At 46.3% G+C, this 20,369-nt stretch overlaps 1 protein-coding gene across 7 annotated transcripts in view; it reads left to right on the top strand.

Moving 5' to 3' along the window:
* Window positions 1–20,369, top strand: part of LOC112543740 (complement component receptor 1-like protein) — a 114,150-nt gene that overhangs the window by 8,712 nt on the left and 85,069 nt on the right. For 4 of the 7 annotated variants that reach the window (XR_016347948.1, XM_089773651.1, XM_089773649.1 and 1 more), the window contains exons 5-16: window positions 733–809; window positions 1,419–1,613; window positions 2,755–2,848; window positions 5,444–5,529; window positions 8,173–8,367; window positions 8,785–8,979; window positions 9,397–9,591; window positions 10,009–10,203; window positions 10,621–10,815; window positions 11,233–11,427; window positions 11,845–12,039; window positions 12,457–12,651. Coding sequence is in view for 6 of the 7 variants with exons in the window: in XM_089773651.1 (XP_089629777.1) it covers window positions 733–809; window positions 1,419–1,613; window positions 2,755–2,848; window positions 5,444–5,529; window positions 8,173–8,367; window positions 8,785–8,979; window positions 9,397–9,591; window positions 10,009–10,203; window positions 10,621–10,815; window positions 11,233–11,427; window positions 11,845–12,039; window positions 12,457–12,651 (2,012 nt within the window). In the remaining variant the exon portion in view is untranslated. Of the gene's footprint in view, window positions 1–732; window positions 810–1,418; window positions 1,614–2,754; window positions 2,849–5,443; window positions 5,530–8,172; window positions 8,368–8,784; window positions 8,980–9,396; window positions 9,592–10,008; window positions 10,204–10,620; window positions 10,816–11,232; window positions 11,428–11,844; window positions 12,040–12,456; window positions 12,652–15,292; window positions 15,341–20,369 lie in introns of all 7 variants that reach the window. The other 3 variants (XM_089773652.1, XM_089773653.1, XM_089773654.1) reach the window with 2 other exon arrangements.

The raw sequence follows: 20,369 nt of genomic DNA, 5'->3' as shown, positions 1-20,369 counted from the left end.
GCCATTTAATATTTTCAAGTTCTGAAAGAGTGGCGGTAGCAAGACAGCACTTGTTATAAGATTAAGTTTTAAGTTGGGAGAAAACCAGTAGCCTCCTGGCTGTAAATGATTTTCATGTGTGCCCTTGTGCAAGAATGAACTAGAAGTCTCTCCAAGACTACGTCTACACTGCCTCTTTTTTGCAGAAGAGGCAATGCATATGAAGTGCTCATTAGCAACTTCTCATACTTCATTAGCATATTCTGCTCCGTTGCTTTTTGCGGAAGACATTTTGGCGCAAAAAAAGCAGTGTAGATGCGTCAATTTTGCACAAAAAAACCCTTTTGCACAAGAACCCTTATTCCTCAACAAATGAGGTTTACAGGTTCTTTTTCCAACTACTAAGAGGTAAGAAATAAGCAGAGAAAAAATGTGCAGAAGGGAAACGTATTTGTTTTCATTTGCTAAGGTTTAACAAAGATATTGCCCAGAGAGTTCCAAGCATCTAGCCAGCAAAGGTTATAAGGTGAAGGATTTCACCTGCTTGCATGGTCTCTGCAATCTTAGGTTCAAGTTTTTACTTCTTCTAAATTGGTGTAAACTTCTGAGTATTCCTTGGTTCTGGGAATCATGTTGGTACTAACAACAGGAATGACTTTAGATGATGGCTTACTAGCAGAAAGTTCTGAACTGTCCCATGAGAAATTAGAAAACTAGGTATGAAACTTTCTCTCTCTCTTTTTTTTTTAATAGGTTCAAATTACGTGGGCGGAATTTCATCCAATGTGTGCTAAATGGAAACCCCTGGACTCAGCTTCCCACTTGTGAAGGTCAGGCAAACTTAGTAGTTTCAGTAGAAGAAAAGTCAGCTATGTGTTTGTATAACTGGTATTCTTCAAGATATGCTACTCGTATCCATTCAACATCCTTTCTTCCTTCCCCGGTGAGGGTGAGGAACTGAGGGTGGAAGGAATTTATAGATGGCTGACCTAAAGCTTAGAGATGCACATGCAGCACTAACACTTTTTAGTTTCTCTAATAATCTTGGTTCTCATAATGTCACATCTTTTAATTTAAGGCTAGACTGTGGTGCTGACTAAAAACCCACCGTAGCTTAGTTTTCTGCTGGTAGAACAGTAGGACCTCTTGAGATGACAGGCGAGAGGTTTTTGCTCCCTGAGGCTAACTCTCGGAAGGGCCCTACTCTGTTACGGTCATCGTCCAGAGCTGGTGTTGTATGAAGCATCCTCCCTGAGCAGTGAACATATTGGATTGTGTCAAGACTAAAAGAATAAAATGTTAAGAATAAAATGTTGTTAAAGCACAATATTAAATATACTTTTGGGTGGCTAAATAGCTTTTGGGAGGATCTGAAATAACTTTTAGGGAAAAGTTTCTTCAGTTCAACTTTAATTTCATGTTGACATTCTTTTCTTCAGCAATATCTTGTCTTCCACCTCTTAATATCACCCATGGATCCCACAATCGTCTGGGTGAAGAAGAGTTTATATTTGGCTCAGCAGTAACTTACTTCTGTGACGAGGGTTTCTCTCTCATTGGAGAGGCCTCCATTCATTGTAGAACAAATGATCAAGTCAATGGAGAGTGGAGTGGGCGGGCCCCTGAATGCAAAGGTTAGTAGCATCTGTTTTTTATCTCCTTATTCAAACACCTCCGCCCAGGAAAACTATATTTTCATTACTGAGGGAAACCCCTGCGCTCGACACACCCATCGGGCATCGGTGGCACAGGGAACCCGCCGCACTCTTTCTCCACCCAGCCTCTGCAGGCCGGGATCTGCTCCAGCCTCGTGGGGTCCTCTGTGGATGGCAGGGGGCCTAGGCCCAGCACTCCACGGATAGGGCCACTCAGGGATTGCTCCAGCAGCAGGCCCGGTCCAGCGCAGTCTGACTGTGATGGAGCGGTGACTCCAGTCTGCCCACTCCATTTAGCCACTTAAACTTAATGTTTTAGCAGGATTTCACATCTCTAATTCCCAGCTGACATTCTGGAGACAGTGAATGGGGAAAGATTTTTCCTCTGGCTTTTTTTCACCTTTTTGTTTTTGGATTGTTGACTGTTACTGCTTAATGGCAAATAAAGCAGAGCAGAGATTCCTTGAAGGGAGACTGGTTTGCCAATTTCTGCTGTGGTTTGCAATGTTATATAATTACTGTTCTACGTTTGCATAGGGCGTTGCCACACATTTTAGCAGGAAGATATTCACCAGTAAATTATCAACTTTTAGATGATATCTCACAAGGCATGCTTTGTAAAACGATCATTATAGCACTCTTTGGAGTGTGAATACGGTTGTATTGTATTCTTCCAAGATGTCTGATTAGGGATGTTAAATTTAGATTAATTGGCTATTTGATTAGTTGATAAGGATGCCTCCGCCTTTGAGGTGGAGCAACAGTCCCCTCTCAACTCCACCCCCCCGCCTTGTTCTGATAGAGGCAGCAAGTGGGATGAGCCACTAGTTGACTAATATGTCCGCTATCCGATAAGAGGTTGCTCATCGGCTAATCAACTAGTTGTTCACACCCTTATTTCTTATTGTTCTTAATTAACCTTAAATCTTCTCTTTATCTGTAAACATCCAGTTGTGACTTTTTCATTCATGTCTTTAGCTTTTGGTGCTGAGACCATTGACTTTGATTTGCCATGGTATTCACTACGTTAAGAGTTGCAAATCAGCATATCTCCCCCCCCCCCTTTTTTTTCCTCTTAAGATAATGGGTTAACGCTAGTACTACTCTTGTTCTCTTCCAGGAAAACCATGTAGACAATTAGAAGTAGAAAACGGCAGAGTTGAATTATTCGATCTCCACTTTGGTGCAACAGTCAGCTTCTCATGTGATGATGGGTGAGTGCCAAATTGGTGATTTTGGCTGATTAACAGAGCCTAGAGTGGTGTGAAACTGCTGATGTCTGGTAAAACAAAGCTAGAAAGCCTACTTTAATTGCAAGAGCATCAGTGGGTGCTGTGCCATGAATCTGTAGCTATGGGCTGAGCCCTGGTGAAGAATTACAGCTGTGATTTTTTTTTTGCCAAAGGAGTCAAAAGGAGAGAGATATCCAGCTACAGCTGTCATTCAGTGGGAGATGGGAAGCTTAGCTTGCTCAGGCTCTTTTAAAAATCCTAACCTAGATGCCTCAGGAGACCATCCAGCAGGTGTGAGGTCATGAGAGAGCGAGTGTCCCACCTCAGGGGTTACGCGGTGCTCACTGACTCGTGCCGTCTCTCCCTTGTTGCAGGGCTTTCTGTCTGGGAGCTAGTGGCTGAATGTTGCCTGTAAGAGGTAGCACCCGGTAGAAGCAGATCTCTTCCTGCTCCATGAAAACAAATCTTTGTCCCTCCCCTATAGAAGTCAGTATTAGCAGGGCTCTCCAGCCACGCGGTTCTGTGCTCTCCGCACATGCAGATCATTCCGTGCCGGCTCTTTCGGGGTGTAATCTACTTGCCATGGGGAGCCCTGAGCCTTAGTATCAAGATGGGGAAACAATGAATTGAGAGTAATCGTGGCAAGTGATCTACATTCTCATGCTACAGAGGAAAGGGCAGAGGACGGGGGGCAGGAAATCCCAATGTCATTGCCAATTTGATCTGGGAGAGAATTTTTGCCAACTGCACATAATCATCGAGCCTGAGGGAGAACCCACAAGCTAAGCACTCTCACAGATGAAGCTGGTTGCCTCCACAGATATCATTGGTGACTGTTCCTAAACCTCACCCTTTGGATAGATAGAAATGGAGTTTCCAGCCTGAAGTCGTTCCTGGCCAGTTTTTACCCTTTGTTCCTGTGGCAGAAGTGTACTCAGTTTAAACAGCCCTAAGCCCTCCCTGCTACTTGTATGGATTGCTTTGCTTGGGCTCACAAATGACGTGGGTGCAGGTGTTGTGCAGAGTTTGGTTTTTCTGTATCCCATATTTAAGGATCTTGTCCAAGCCTCAGAGATTGTAATCCCAAGGGTGTATGGGGTGAGGTGTGAGGGGAATGTCCAGGCCAAGGCTGTCAGGAGAAGTCAATTCAGAGTCTCTCCAATTTTCCTCACAGATCGCTTCTATCAGGCAGTTTTTGAAGGGTGACTAAATGTGAACTGGATCTTCCTGGGTGATGTCAACAGATTGTTTTGGGCCCAGTCTGAGCTTGAAGTATAAATTTCATCAGGCCCTTTGTACGCAGGTTGGGAAGTGGGCTCCTTTGGCAATTGTTAGGGATGGTTTTCCAGTAACTTCAAAAAACGCAGTTGCAGGCATCTCACTAGGGAGGTAAATTCCCAATAATCAGTTCACTGGCTAATGTTGGGTCACGCTGGGCCTGCTGCTGGCTCCCAGGTCCCTCTGGGGCAGCCCCTGGCCACTGCAGGCTGCACTGCCCATGAAGAGAGGCTGCTCCAGACACTGGTGCAGTCCCTGCCTGTGGGATCCCCAAATCCCTCACAGAAAGGGGCTGCTCTGTATGAGAGCAAACCCCGTCTGCAGCAGGGCTCTGCGGGGTGGGAGCAGTCCCCTGCCCGCAGCAGGTGGGGAGCTGCTCCAGTCCCCTTCGAACCCCAGTTAATTGGAACCGGCAAGCATCGTCTGTTAAGAGGGCTAAGAAAATCGTGGGATAGTTCTGGGTGACTCCCAGGCCACGTGTCCAATGGGGCTGAATCTACACAGGAAAGGAATAGGATCCTGGATCTCATCTTGAATCGAGGTTAGATCCGTAGCACTGGAATGTCCTGGGCTTCAAGGTTTGGGGCCTGGATTAATGCAATTTGAGTATTAGTTTCATGAGGGGCTCCTACGAGGACAATCCCATCCCTGTTGGTAGAGGACTGTGGGAGGAGTTCTCAGAAGGGTCACACGACATCCTTTACTTCCGGTCACGTGTCTGTCTTGATCCTGGAAGTACTACTCCCGCGGATGGGATTTCCTGTGGCAGGTGGAAAGGCCATAAGGAGTCCGGGGTATGGCTAATAGGATCGGGGGCAGGGCTGATGTGTCCCCATTTTTGGTTCAGAAAAGATGGTCACTGTATTTAGAGCCCTTTGTCGCCTTTAACGACTTAGGGCTCGGTCCTCAAATACAGCTGTGCCACCGTACGGATATAGACGAAGATGCCCCTATAGGAAATGGAAAGCCTGTCCATCAGCCTAGCTGTCCATCTCTACGAGAGGTGCTGATGAGAGAAGTTCTCTTGTTGCCATAGCATGGTTTCCATGGGGGGTTAGGCCAGTATAACTGTCACCTAGGAGGATGGATTTTTCACACCCCTGAGCGACAAAGTTACACTGACCCATGTGTGTAGTGTAGACCCGGCCTTAGCGTTCCTGGGTCCGATAGTTTTAAGTGGATCCCTTTTCCAGTGGTTTGTCTCCACCTGCTGCTTGAAAGAAACCATGTTCCATCTTTCTGGGCTGATAACTAGTTCTTTGCTCACTTGAGTAACAAACTTGAGTCTTTTTTCTTTAGGTACAGAATGATTGGACCAGCTTCTGCTCAGTGTGTGCTTAGGGGAAATGGAGTTGATTGGGATAAGGAGGTTCCACGTTGTAAAGGTAAGCTGATTTATTGTTTTAAGAACAGTTCATGTCTGGGGAAGCGGGAGTGTAGCTGGTGCTATAGTGGAGTCAGTCTGTTCTGACTTTGACGTTTAATCTAAATGACAGTAAAATTGGTTCTGTTTGTTTGGAGAAAGAAGTGAAATGATACTGTGATTGAACGTGTTGTCTGGATGACTCCTGAAAAATCGACATTTTAAAAACCCCTTTATATTTTTCACGTGGAATCCAACATGCTTTATGGCACCTTGTTGTTGTTGTTGTTGTTGTATCTGTGTAATCCTTGCTCCACACTAAGTGAGGGTACGTCTTACTCTACTAAGCTAATTCGAACTAACGGATCTAGACTAAAAAACTAGTTCGAATTAGCGTTTTGCTAATTCGAACTAGCATGTCCACACAGAGTGGACCCTGAACTGGGCTTAAGGATGGCCGGAAGCAGTGCCGGCAGGGCATCAGAGGAGGACTTAGAGCGTGGAGATGCTGTCTCAGGCTAGCCCAGGGCTGCACTTAAAGGGACCCGACCCCCACCCCGGACAGACAGTTCTCAGGGGTGCCCCGCTTGAAAACCAGTCCTGGCTTGGAGTGCCCGGAGTGCACACACTGGGCACATCACACCACTCGGCCATCAGACCGGCTGCACTTGCCGCAGGCTGCCATCTGGGGAGAGGGGGCAATTGGGGGGCTGCAGGAGAGCTTCCACCCCCAGAAGCCCGCAGAGCCAGCCCAGTCCTCCCCATCGGGGGCTCGTACCCCATTCCTCCTTCACCTCCTTCCACTTACCCTTCCCTAGCCCCCCTTCCTGATGTACAAAATAAAGATAACGATTCTTCCAACATTGACTCTGTCTTTATTGAACAAAACTGGGGGAGACTGGGAAAAGGAGGTGAGAGAGGGGAAGAGAAAGGTTGAGAGAGGGGAGGGCAACTAACATGATCAGGGGTTGGGAACAGGTCCCAGATGAAGAGAGGCTACAGAGACTGGGACTGTTCAGCTTAGAAAAGAGGAGATGGAGCGGGGACAGGATAGAGGTCTCTAAAAGCAGGGGTTGGGTGGAGAGGGTGCATTCAGAAAAGTTCTTCATGAGTTCCCATAAAGAAGGACTAGAGGACACCAAAGGAAAGGAATGGGTAGCAGGCTTCAAACTAGTAAGAGAAAGTTGTTCTTCACAAAGCAAATAGTTAACCTGTGTAACTCCTTGCTGCAGGAGGCTGTGAAGGCTACAACTAGAACAGAGTTTAAAGGGAAGTGAGATCAATTCATGGAGGTTGGGTCCATGGAGTAGTCTTAGCCAGGGGGTAGGAGTGGTGTCCCTGCCCAAAGTTTGTGGAAGGCTGGAGAGGGAGACAAATGGCTTGGTCACTGTCTTCGGTCCATCCCCTCCAGGATCCCTAGGGTTGGCCGCTGTCGGCAGACAGGCTACTGGGCTAGATGGACCTTTGGTCTGACCCAGGACGGCCATTGTAAGCTCAGGGCTCAGGGTCGGGGGTCTCAGTGGACCCCCTTGATTTTCATGCACACCTGCTCCTGGGTGGCCAGGCTGGCAGCTCTCCTGCCCTAGACGGCCACATTCCTGTGCATAGTGCGGAGATCGTGGACGAGATCCACGATGTCTGCACTAGCCCAGGAAGGTGCCCGCCTCTTCCGGTCCCGGGCAAGCTCCCGGGAGCCGCCAGCCTGGTCCCGGGAAGAGGGGGTGGGCTGGGGGACATCGGGTGGGTGGCCCTGTGCCGTGCCAGGTGCAGGGTCTGCTGGCTGGGTGCTGGCAGGCTTGCACGGGCACCGTAGCCAGCCTGTGCCCCTTTAAGGAGTCCGGGGACGGAAGGGGGGCATTGAGTTTCCCTGGTGTTGGCCAGAGTGGCCACCAGGGAAAGCTGGGGAGGGCTAGCCTCCCACTAGTTCGAATTAAGGGTCTACACACCCCTTAATTCGAACTAGTAAGTTTGAACTAGGCTTAATCCTCGTAAAATGAGGTTTTCCTAGTTCGAACTAAGCGCTCCGCTAGTTCGATTCAAATTCGAACTAGCGGAGCGCTAGTGTAGCGCCTATGAATGTTAGTTCGAACTAACGTCTGTAAGTTCGAACTAACTTTGTAGTCTAGACATACCCTAAGAGGCATAATAATGACTTCAGGTAGTTTTGATCCTTCCCAAATCTGTCCTGTTAAAATATCAGGCCCTTTTGCAATGAATCACAATTAATTTTCCCTACCTTAATTTGATCTCTTGGATGCTTTCAGTGTATCAGTCATGCTGCTGTGTGCAAGTTAGAATGTGGTGCCAACTCAAAAACCATCCTAGCTTAGTTTTCTGCTGGTAGGACAGTAGGACCTCTCGAGCTGCCAGGCAAGAGGTTTCTCCTTCCTGAGCCTAACATTTGGAGGGGTCCTACTCTGTCAAGGTCATTCTCCAAAGCTGGTGTTGTATGAAGCTTCCTCCTTGAGCAGTGGCCATATTGGTTTGAGTCAAGCCTAGAAGCAGAAAACCTTCAGAATAAAATGTTGTTAAAGCACAATATTAAATATACTTTTGGGTGGCTAAATAGCTTTTGGGAGGATCTGAAATAACTTTCTTAGTGAAAAGTCTCTTCAGTTCAACGTCAATGTAATCTTTAATTTCATGTTGACATTCTTTTCTTCAGCAATATCTTGTCTTCCACCTCCAAATATTCCCCATGGATCCCACAATCATCTGGGTGAAGAAGAGTTTGTATTTGGCTCACTAGTAACTTACAGCTGTGACAAGGGTTTCTCTCTTGTTGGAGAGGCCTCCATTCATTGTACAACGAATGATCGAATCAGTGGAGAGTGGAGTGGGCCGGCCCCTGAATGCAAAGGTTAGTAGCGTGAGCAAGAAGCACCACATTGATCCATTCACATCCCTGCTGCAAATCAGAGGAGTGTTAGAACTCCTTAAAAAAAATGCACAAGTGAGAACTTGGATAAAGAAAAGCTGCGGGTAGCTCAGTGTAGGTGTTTCTATGGACTTCCCACAATATATGTAAATAGGATGCCAGAGGCACCCACTGTGACATGTAACTAGGAGAAGTATGCCGTGTGTATAAAGATGTCAGTGCCTAAATCAGTGGTCTCAAACCTTTTTACGCCCAAATGTTGTTAAAGCACAATATTAAATATACTTTTGGGTGGCTAAATAGCTTTTGGGAGGATCTGAAATAACTTTCTTAGTGGAAAGTCTCTTCAGTTCAACGTCAATGTAATCTTTAATTTCATGTTGACATTCTTTTCTTCAGCAATATCTTGTCTTCCACCACTTAATATCTCCCATGGATCCCATAGTCGTCTGGGTGAAGAAGAGTTTGCATTTGGCTCAGCAGTAACTTACAGCTGTGACGAGGGTTTCTCTCTTGTTGGAGAGGCCTCCATTCATTGTACAACGAATGATCGAATCAGTGGAGAGTGGAGTGGGCCGGCCCCTGAATGCAAAGGTTAGTAGCGTGAGCAAGAAGCACCACATTGATCCATTCACATCCCTGCTGCAAATCAGAGGAGTGTTAGAACTCCTTAAAAAAAATGCACAAGTGAGAACTTGGATAAAGAAAAGCTGCGGGTAGCTCAGTGTAGGTGTTTCTATGGACTTCCCACAATATATGTGAATAGGATGCCAGAGGCACCCACTGTGACATGTAACTAGGAGAAGTATGCCGTGTGTATAAAGATGTCAGTGCCTAAATCAGTGGTCTCAAACCTTTTTACGCCCAAATGTTGTTAAAGCACAATATTAAATATACTTTTGGGTGGCTAAATAGCTTTTGGGAGGATCTGAAATAACTTTCTTAGTGGAAAGTCTCTTCAGTTCAACGTCAATGTAATCTTTAATTTCATGTTGACATTCTTTTCTTCAGCAATATCTTGTCTTCCACCACTTAATATCTCCCATGGATCCCATAGTCGTCTGGGTGAAGAAGAGTTTGCATTTGGCTCAGCAGTAACTTACAGCTGTGACGAGGGTTTCTCTCTTGTTGGAGAGGCCTCCATTCATTGTACAACGAATGATCGAATCAGTGGAGAGTGGAGTGGGCCGGGCCCTGAATGCAAAGGTTAGTAGCGTGAGCAAGAAGCACCACATTGATCCATTCACATCCCTGCTGCAAATCAGAGGAGTGTTAGAACTCCTTAAAAAAAATGCACAAGTGAGAACTTGGATAAAGAAAAGCTGCGGGTAGCTCAGTGTAGGTGTTTCTATGGACTTCCCACAATATATGTAAATAGGATGCCAGAGGCACCCACTGTGACATGTAACTAGGAGAAGTATGCCGTGTGTATAAAGATGTCAGTGCCTAAATCAGTGGTCTCAAACCTTTTTACGCCCAAATGTTGTTAAAGCACAATATTAAATATACTTTTGGGTGGCTAAATAGCTTTTGGGAGGATCTGAAATAACTTTCTTAGTGGAAAGTCTCTTCAGTTCAACGTCAATGTAATCTTTAATTTCATGTTGACATTCTTTTCTTCAGCAATATCTTGTCTTCCACCACTTAATATCTCCCATGGATCCCATAGTCGTCTGGGTGAAGAAGAGTTTGCATTTGGCTCAGCAGTAACTTACAGCTGTGACGAGGGTTTCTCTCTTGTTGGAGAGGCCTCCATTCATTGTACAACGAATGATCGAATCAGTGGAGAGTGGAGTGGGCCGGCCCCTGAATGCAAAGGTTAGTAGCGTGAGCAAGAAGCACCACATTGATCCATTCACATCCCTGCTGCAAATCAGAGGAGTGTTAGAACTCCTTAAAAAAAATGCACAAGTGAGAACTTGGATAAAGAAAAGCTGCGGGTAGCTCAGTGTAGGTGTTTCTATGGACTTCCCACAATATATGTGAATAGGATGCCAGAGGCACCCACTGTGACATGTAACTAGGAGAAGTATGCCGTGTGTATAAAGATGTCAGTGCCTAAATCAGTGGTCTCAAACCTTTTTACGCCCAAATGTTGTTAAAGCACAATATTAAATATACTTTTGGGTGGCTAAATAGCTTTTGGGAGGATCTGAAATAACTTTCTTAGTGGAAAGTCTCTTCAGTTCAACGTCAATGTAATCTTTAATTTCATGTTGACATTCTTTTCTTCAGCAATATCTTGTCTTCCACCACTTAATATCTCCCATGGATCCCATAGTCGTCTGGGTGAAGAAGAGTTTGCATTTGGCTCAGCAGTAACTTACAGCTGTGACGAGGGTTTCTCTCTTGTTGGAGAAGCCTCCATTCATTGTACAACGAATGATCGAATCAGTGGAGAGTGGAGTGGGCCGGCCCCTGAATGCAAAGGTTAGTAGCGTGAGCAAGAAGCACCACATTGATCCATTCACATCCCTGCTGCAAATCAGAGGAGTGTTAGAACTCCTTAAAAAAAATGCACAAGTGAGAACTTGGATAAAGAAAAGCTGCGGGTAGCTCAGTGTAGGTGTTTCTATGGACTTCCCACAATATATGTGAATAGGATGCCAGAGGCACCCACTGTGACATGTAACTAGGAGAAGTATGCCGTGTGTATAAAGATGTCAGTGCCTAAATCAGTGGTCTCAAACCTTTTTACGCCCAAATGTTGTTAAAGCACAATATTAAATATACTTTTGGGTGGCTAAATAGCTTTTGGGAGGATCTGAAATAACTTTCTTAGTGGAAAGTCTCTTCAGTTCAACGTCAATGTAATCTTTAATTTCATGTTGACATTCTTTTCTTCAGCAATATCTTGTCTTCCACCACTTAATATCTCCCATGGATCCCATAGTCGTCTGGGTGAAGAAGAGTTTGCATTTGGCTCAGCAGTAACTTACAGCTGTGACGAGGGTTTCTCTCTTGTTGGAGAGGCCTCCATTCATTGTACAACGAATGATCGAATCAGTGGAGAGTGGAGTGGGCCGGGCCCTGAATGCAAAGGTTAGTAGCGTGAGCAAGAAGCACCACATTGATCCATTCACATCCCTGCTGCAAATCAGAGGAGTGTTAGAACTCCTTAAAAAAAATGCACAAGTGAGAACTTGGATAAAGAAAAGCTGCGGGTAGCTCAGTGTAGGTGTTTCTATGGACTTCCCACAATATATGTAAATAGGATGCCAGAGGCACCCACTGTGACATGTAACTAGGAGAAGTATGCCGTGTGTATAAAGATGTCAGTGCCTAAATCAGTGGTCTCAAACCTTTTTACGCCCAAATGTTGTTAAAGCACAATATTAAATATACTTTTGGGTGGCTAAATAGCTTTTGGGAGGATCTGAAATAACTTTCTTAGTGGAAAGTCTCTTCAGTTCAACGTCAATGTAATCTTTAATTTCATGTTGACATTCTTTTCTTCAGCAATATCTTGTCTTCCACCACTTAATATCTCCCATGGATCCCATAGTCGTCTGGGTGAAGAAGAGTTTGCATTTGGCTCAGCAGTAACTTACAGCTGTGACGAGGGTTTCTCTCTTGTTGGAGAGGCCTCCATTCATTGTACAACGAATGATCGAATCAGTGGAGAGTGGAGTGGGCCGGCCCCTGAATGCAAAGGTTAGTAGCGTGAGCAAGAAGCACCACATTGATCCATTCACATCCCTGCTGCAAATCAGAGGAGTGTTAGAACTCCTTAAAAAAAATGCACAAGTGAGAACTTGGATAAAGAAAAGCTGCGGGTAGCTCAGTGTAGGTGTTTCTATGGACTTCCCACAATATATGTAAATAGGATGCCAGAGGCACCCACTGTGACATGTAACTAGGAGAAGTATGCCGTGTGTATAAAGATGTCAGTGCCTAAATCAGTGGTCTCAAACCTTTTTACGCCCAAATGTTGTTAAAGCACAATATTAAATATACTTTTGGGTGGCTAAATAGCTTTTGGGAGGATCTGAAATAACTTTCTTAGTGGAAAGTCTCTTCAGTTCAACGTCAATGTAATCTTTAATTTCATGTTGACATTCTTTTCTTCAGCAATATCTTGTCTTCCACCACTTAATATCACCCATGGATCCCACAATCATCTGGGTGAAGAAGAGTTTGCATTTGGCTCAGCAGTAACTTACAGCTGTGATGAGGGTTTCTCTCTTATTGGAGAGGCCTCCATTCATTGTACAACGAATGATCGAGTCAATGGAGAGTGGAGTGGGCCGGCCCCTGAATGCAATGGTTAGTAGCATCTCTTTTTTATCTCCTTATTCAAACACCTCCGCCCAGGAAAACTATATTTTCATTGCTGAGGGAAACCCCTGCGCTCGACACACCCATCGGGCATCGGCGGCGCAGGGAACCCACCGCACTCTTCCTCCAGAGCCGATGTCCCCTCCCCCCAGCATGCAACAGAGCTGTGGGAGGGGAGCAGCCCGTGCACTTCTGGAACCCCCGGAAGTGACATGGGCTTCAGAAAGGACTTGTGTCCACCGCACTGGAAGCTGGCACTACACTAGAGGCAGGTAGGGGGGCTTCCGAGAGCAGTGGCAAATCTCTGGGGCCCAAAAAGGATGAGAGCAAGATACTGGTCACTGCTAACTAGGGAGTTGTTAGATATCGGGTAATTTATTAGTCTTGTAACCGCATGAAATATTGGTAAATAAACGACTATTCAGTAATCCCAGGGATCGGCCTGGCAGCTCCGTGCCCCTCTCCTCCGTCCCACCCCCGCTCCTGCCTCAGTATCAGTTTAAAAACCAGCTCTCTTCACAGACCAGCTGCCTGCCGCCCCACGCTACTGCCTCTGTTACGGCAGCAACAGTGCAGGGTGGCAGCAGCTCCTGTACGTGCGGAATCCAAGCTCCCCACAGACAGAAGCTGTGCCACAGGATGTGAAGCACCCTCTGTCCATGGGGAGCTCAGACTCCCCACTGACAGGGGCTGATACCGCTGCAGATAGAGGTTGTACTGGAAGAGGTAGATCACTCAAAGAAGAAAAATCAGCTATGTGTTTGTGTAACTGGTATTCTTCAAGACATGCTGCTCGTGTCCATTCAACATTCTTTCTTCCTTCCCCACTGTCAGGATTTCCTGCAAGAAGGAAATGAGGGTGGAAGGGACCTAGAGATGCCCTACATTGTGCTGCATATCCATGCCACTCGAGGGAGCACCTGAGTCAGTTCCTCTACAGATCTTGTTGTTGTGTCCAATTTCTGACAGCAAAAGATTTCAGTTTATTTGGTAGCTGAATACAGGCAGTCCCCGGGTTACATGGATCCAACTTACATCGGATCCCTACTTAAAACAGGGTGAGGCAACCCCGCACTAGCTGCTTTCCCCCAGCAGACCAGGGAGACACGAAGCTAGCATCCTCCTCCCCCCCCCCCCCCCAGCAGACTAGGGAGACGTGGAGTGGCTTTTCTCAGCAGAAGACAATGATCAAGCAATTTGTCTCCTGTCAGCCTTCTTCAGTCTTTGACAAACAGAGGCTAAGGACACCATTCCTCACCCCTGGCTCATAGCCTTTTATGGACCTAACCTCCATGAATTTATTCAGCTCTTTTTAAAATTCTGTTATAGTCGTAGCCTTCACAGCCTCTTCTGGCAAGGAGTTCCACAGGTTGACTACGTGCTGTGTGAAAAAGAATTTTATTTTATTAGTGTTAAACCTGCTACCCATTAATTTCATTTGGTGTCCTCTAGTTCTTATATTTTGGGAACAAGTAAATAACTTTTCTTTATTCAGACTTTTCACAACACTCATGATTGTATAAACCTCTCTATTATATCCCCCCTCAGTCTCCTTTTTTCTAAACTGAAAAGTCCCAGCCTCTGTAGCCTCTCCTCATATGGGACTTGTTCTAAACCCCTAATCATTGTAGTTGCCCTTTTCTGAACCTTCTCTAATGCCAAAATAATCTTTTTTGAAGTGAGGAGACCATATCTGTACGCAATATTCAAGATGTGGGCATACCATAGTTTTATATAGGGGCAGTAAGATATTTTTCATTTTATTTTCTATCCCTTTTTAAATAATTCCTAGCATCCTATTTGCAGGGAGTATTGTCCTCTTCCAAAACCACCCTCCATATCAGCCTTTTGATGGATCCTTCTACCTTTTCTATTTTCCCATGGATTCCCACTGAACTCTGTCTTTGGCCCATTCCTCTGCTTCCTCTCAAAAAGAGTGACAGGGCCTATACTAAGGGTAAGAAATATTATTGCATGGAGAGCTGAGGGCAGAGGCCACCTTCGTGTTTTTCAGCAGTGCTTACCACAGTGGGACCATGAATTGTGGCTTTCATGTGCTTGAGCCTCCACACACACTTGTGACACAACTAGTGGCAATATTGGCTGTGGTTGTGGGTGCTGTGTGAAAATCTTCCGTCCCTCTGTGGCATCCAATAGCTGATCATTTCAGTGGAATAAACAGTTTCTTAAGTGTCGATTTTCATGGGTCACAAGGTTATCCCAAGGCTGCGAATGCAGGAGTAGATAATGGACAGCAGAAAGGATTAGCTCTTGACATGATTAAAGGGTAACACACGTGAAGCGTGTGGATTTTCAGTGTTCTGCGGATATGTGAGTATTCCCACCAGAGAGAACTATTAGAGAAAATTAGTCGTTATTCAGTCTTTTCACTGGCATGCTTGCAGGGACTTTTCTTCAAATATCCTGGGGAGAGAATATGAGCTGTTGCGTATTTGATTCATTACAATTTGGTATGTTTTGTCCTGTACATGGCAATATAAATTTCACTGCAGTCTGCTTGGGGTTGTTATTGTTTTTATATGCCTGGCATCTCTGTGACTTTTCACTATTTAAAATATTTGTGTGGAGAACACCTCCCTGATTTTATAAAACTTGCTTTTCTGTACAGATTCTGCCTCGGACACAGCTGCCAACTCTCCTCAGGCTGGAGATGAAGGTGAGGTACTTAGTGGGAGAGAAAACAGTTGAGCTGTTAGGCTGGTTAGCACAATGTGTGTGGTAAGCGGAGAAGCCTGGCATTAGGAAGCTTCACAACTGGAGCTGGCAACCGAATTTCAACTGCTTCAAGGGAGTAGCCGATTGAGTCTATACAGAAAAAAATAACAAATGGTCTGGTAGCACTTTATAGACTAACAAAACATATAGATGGTATCATGAGCTTTCGTGAGCACAGCCTACTTCTTCTGATGACCGAAATTTTTAGTTTAGGATGTGCAGACCCAAAATAAAAAGGAGAGAAAGGTTGGCGAGGGGAAGAGGGTTGAAGACAGGGAGCAGAGGATATAGAAAATCAGCTGTTCTTCAAACACATTACACTAAATTACACCCAAAAACTACTGCTCTGCGTGACTGAATTATATGCCTGAGATTGGAATAACATGGAATTTCTGCTAAAAATACATTTTAAATAAAAATTCCCTTCTAGTTAATAACTTAGGGGGTCACTATTATACATTTGTTTCTAAATCAGCTAGTTTTTTTTCTACTGCTTTTTTTGCCCATTACCCAGTATACTGCCTGATTTTTAAAATGCTTTTCACTGAGTTTTATTCATAGTACAACAACAAAAAAGAACCCAAATTATATACTTCTGCAAACCTTCTGAAGCTGTCTGTAAACCTGAGTCCTACACCACCTGTTATGGGAGACAATATGGATACAAGTGAATACGTACACTCCATTTTTCTATACTAGCATTTTTAACATTAAAGGCTATATATTTCAGTGATGTATTTCCTAATGAAAAATGGGTTCAGTAGTTCCAGAAGCCACCGAAAGACCACTTTAGAGCACTTCTTAATCTCATTGTTACTATTGTCATCTTTGAGACCGTTTCTCTAAAACATTGTGAGCAGTGTAAGTCTGATTTCTAAATGCAGAACTTACTAACATCAGTGACTGCAGTGCCGTTCAATCTGTGGCAAGAAGTTACCAATTTGGTGTGCTCCATAGTTGCTGGCTAGACATTAAACAACCTTAGTCTAGTAAGGCCAGGAACTGTCTGTCTCTAAAAACAATCTATTTGGATAACTTAAAATACTAATAGCAATGCTTTTTACATGTCTATGCTGCAATTCAAAACCTGTGTTTGGCCATGCCAGATGACTCTGGCTCTCTGGGCTCAGGCTAGGGATTGTTTAATTGTGGTGTAGATGTCTGGGCTCGGGCTGGGGTTTAGGTCTTCACAAGGTGGGAGGGTCACAGGCATAAGCCTGAACATCTGCATCACTGTTAAACAGCATCCCTAGCCTGAGAAAACAGGCATGGGCCAGCTGCAGGTGTATCATTGCAATTGAGACATAGCCTAACACTATCCTTTGGTGACATGTTAGGATGGATATTGTGATACCCCATCTAGAAAGCCCTCTTGTAACAAATCTGTTTTTACTCATTATTTTGGCAAACACATGGCAGGCCAGTGCAGGGTTGGTAGAGAGCCCAGAAGCATGTGTGAGAGAATAATGAACATCCTTTGATTTATATTGTAGAATGTGTTTAAACTGAGATTCTTCTTTGAGTAGTGTTCCTGTGCCCCTGCACCTCTATTTGGAGATTTTTAGTAGCAGTGTCCTGTTGAGCCGATGCATGTGCTCTTCCTCCCTGACGGTCTGCAGCTTCTGTAACAGTCAAGCACTCTGACGGTATCAGATGCCTGGGACAGCATCACAGAAATGCTTTAACTGTCACAGCTAAAATGTTAAGTCTCACAGGATCTGGAAGCTGAAGTTGAGCCGCACCCCACCCCCTTCTCATGGAGAAGGCACTTCAGTCTTTTGGGGACTTCCTGACAGATTACTCCCAGAGCTTTAATTTCAAAGGGGATCGAGTCATTTTTTAAAAAAAGAAAAACACTGCTGACTCCTATCAAGGCTTGTAAAAACAAGTTCCCAGTGATTGGCCAGCCAGAGGGGTTTCCCCAGTGCGGCAATCTGAATGCCATGGCACCAGCAGCTCTGAATGATGGGGCTTCCCCCCCCCCCCCCCCAATGTTCACTCCTAATCTAACTTAATGTGCAGATTTTTTCCATTTACATGTGCACTGAGGCACGGTCAATTGTGCACCACCAGTAGAAACACAAATCTAGCTGTGAGCACTCTGCTAATCAGCTGGGCAGCATCTGAATCGCTCCTGAGCAGCCGCAGAAGCACACAGCTTATAGGGAACCCGGATGTTATAGTTGATGGCTGTCCCTCACCCGGGGGCACCTAGTCCGCCACAGGTGTCACTGTGCACCCTGTGCACCCCAACTTCTCTGTACTTGCCAGTAGTCCTTTCACAGTCGTTTTCGCTCCTCTAAGGTCCCTCGAACACCAAGAGGGAAGGGAGACCTGGGCCCACGCTCATTCCTGGCCTCAGCCCAGGACCCAGGGAACAGGCACAACAGTGACCTGTTGGGCCATTTGAGCCAAACCACAACTCACTGGCCCGCGGGCTTCTCTCTGCCCCATCCTGGGCTTCTTCCTTCCCTCTTGGTGGGCTGTGAAGCCTCCTCCGGGATTCCAGCCCGACCGCAGATTGCGCTGACCGACTTTCCTCCACCACCACTCTCGCTCTCTCTCCGGTCCCCTCGTTCTCACTGATGCCCTCTGTGGTCCAGCGTGCTTTTTTTCTCTCCATCCTTTTCAAAGCTGGCGCCCTTGTCCTGGGATGCCAACGCATGCGCTGTGCCATCGCCCGGCACATCAGCCTGGGGAATCCCCGCGCATGCACGCCCGCGGCTGCCCAACTCAGCCGCTTGTGTCCCATGGTGCTGGGGCCAAGCGCTGCTTCAGTGCGGGGTGCACGGCTTGCCCCGTCAGACTCCATCACCCTGTCACATACATTCCCCTTTAGGTCTCTAACCTCCTCACCATCCACAGCCTCTTCTGACTCAGTCATTTTTTAAAAGAAATCCGCGTTCTTGTGCTTACTTTCCAGTCTGTGCGCCACTTCAAACCTGTATGGTTGCAACACCAGATACCATCTACTTACCCGGGGGTTTACTTCTTTCATAGACTACAACCACTTCAGTGGGGCATTGTCTGTCACTAACTTAAAAGAACTTCCCAGTAGATAATACCGCAGGGATTCTATTGCCCTCTTCACGGACAGAGCTTCCTTCTCTACCGTGGCGTATGTCCGCTCCCTAAGAAACAATTTTTGACTCGAGTATAGTATCAGGTGTTCCTCCCCCTCGACCTCTTGTCAGCACTGCCCCTAGCCCTACTGCTGAGGCATCTGTCTGTACAATAAAGTCTTTGGAGAAGTCGGGTTGTGTTAACGCTGGCGCTCTTATTAAACAATTCTTAAGCTCGACGAAGGCCTTCTCCCCTTGTTCTGACCCTGTAACCTTCTTAGGCTGGTATGCCTTAATTAAGTCCTTAAGGGGAAACACTATGGTCACAAAATTTGGTATAAATCTGCGATATTATCCCACGAAGCCCAAAAACTGTCGGATCATGCTTTCAGAACCCATGGAAATCTGGGCCAATCTCAACCTAACAATACCAGATACACCAGACCTGGTGCCAGAGCAACTTGGCACACTGCATGCTCAGCCTCATCCTATATCCGTACCCAGGCCATCGGATACGGTTGTACATCTCCATGTACACATTTGACCCAAACTGTGGCACTGGCTGGCTCGGGACTCGGGACCAAATCAGCTCAGACCATAGTTCCTCCACACCCCGAGTCCCACTAAAGCCAACAGCAGCTCTCCCTCTACTTTTACTTGCGTGGTTACTGCTGCTACCACCTGCAGACACCTCCTGCCCATAAGAGCAGTCCATGAAGGGACAATCTCTCCGAAAATGCCCCTCTTGCCCACACCCAAAGCAGCGATTCCGAGGGGCTACTTCCCCCCCTTGTAGCCTAGCTCTCCAGATCAGCTCCACCACTTCCCCCAAGATTTCTGTGGACCTTTCTTTCATGTCTTTGGGGTTTCTACACCCCCTTCCCCTGCACAGACCCGCACAGGGCTCCGTCTCCTTTTCGCCTCTGAACAGGCGGCCCCTCCCGAGGGCTATTCACTTTGGTCGGGCTTCCCTCACCTTCTTTCCTGTTCTCCCTGGGACCTCGGCAGCTAAGTAGTTCTCCATAAGGGATACCGCATCAGTCCGGGTTGGGGGGGCGGTGTCTGTGCGGCCACTGCTATGCTCCCGCTGGCAGGATCTGAAGAAATTGTTCTAAAACCACAGTGTCCGCAAATTGAAAACTATCCCATTTATCGGACTCAAGCTAGCGCCAGCCCAGTTCCCACAACTTTTGTGCCACTACTTGAGGCCGGGCTCCAGTGGGGTACCGTTCCTGTCTGAATTTTTGTCTATAAGTTTCTGGGGTTACCCTCACCTGGTCCAAAATGACCTCTCTGACTTTATAATAGTTTAGCGCATCCCAGTTGCTAAGCCTTGGTAGGCCAGCTGGGCTGGCCCAATGAGATACAGGGTGAGGAGGGAGGACCAATGCTCCTCTGGCCAAAGGTCTGCCAAAGCCACCCTCTCAAAGGTTACAAGATAGGCCTCTGGGTCATCCAACGGCCCCATCTTTGTCAGTCTTATCAGTAATTGTGCTGCCCCTGTCTGCCCTTCTCCTCCTCCTCTAAGGGCCCCCACACTAGCCCTCCCTAAGGCTGCCCCTTGCTGGAGCCATCTTTCCTGTTGGTCCACCATCTCCCTAACTAACTGCTGCTGTTGTTCCTGGGTTTGTGCAGCCAACTGCTGGAGCAACTGAGCCGGCTGTTAGTGCTGCTACTTCTGTTGCTCCACCAGCCATTTGAATCCTTTGGCTGGATCCATGCTCCCAATACCCCTTGCTCTACCCTAATTATAACGTGACTTTTTTTTTTTTTTTGCTACACCCTTACACGCAAGGGCTAGGAATGGTTTACCCACAGTCTCCACCACCTGTTATAGTTTATGGCTGTCCCTCACCCGGGGGCACCTAGTGCACCCCAACTTCTCCGTACTTGCCACCAATCCTTTCA

This window comes from Pelodiscus sinensis, chromosome 27, assembly GCF_052426305.1.
Source record: "Pelodiscus sinensis isolate ZL-2025 chromosome 27, ASM5242630v1, whole genome shotgun sequence".
In the NCBI taxonomy this organism is placed as follows: Eukaryota; Metazoa; Chordata; order Testudines; family Trionychidae; genus Pelodiscus; species Pelodiscus sinensis.
Note: the sequence above shows the minus strand (reverse complement) of the source record. Positions and strands in the feature narration are given on the sequence as shown.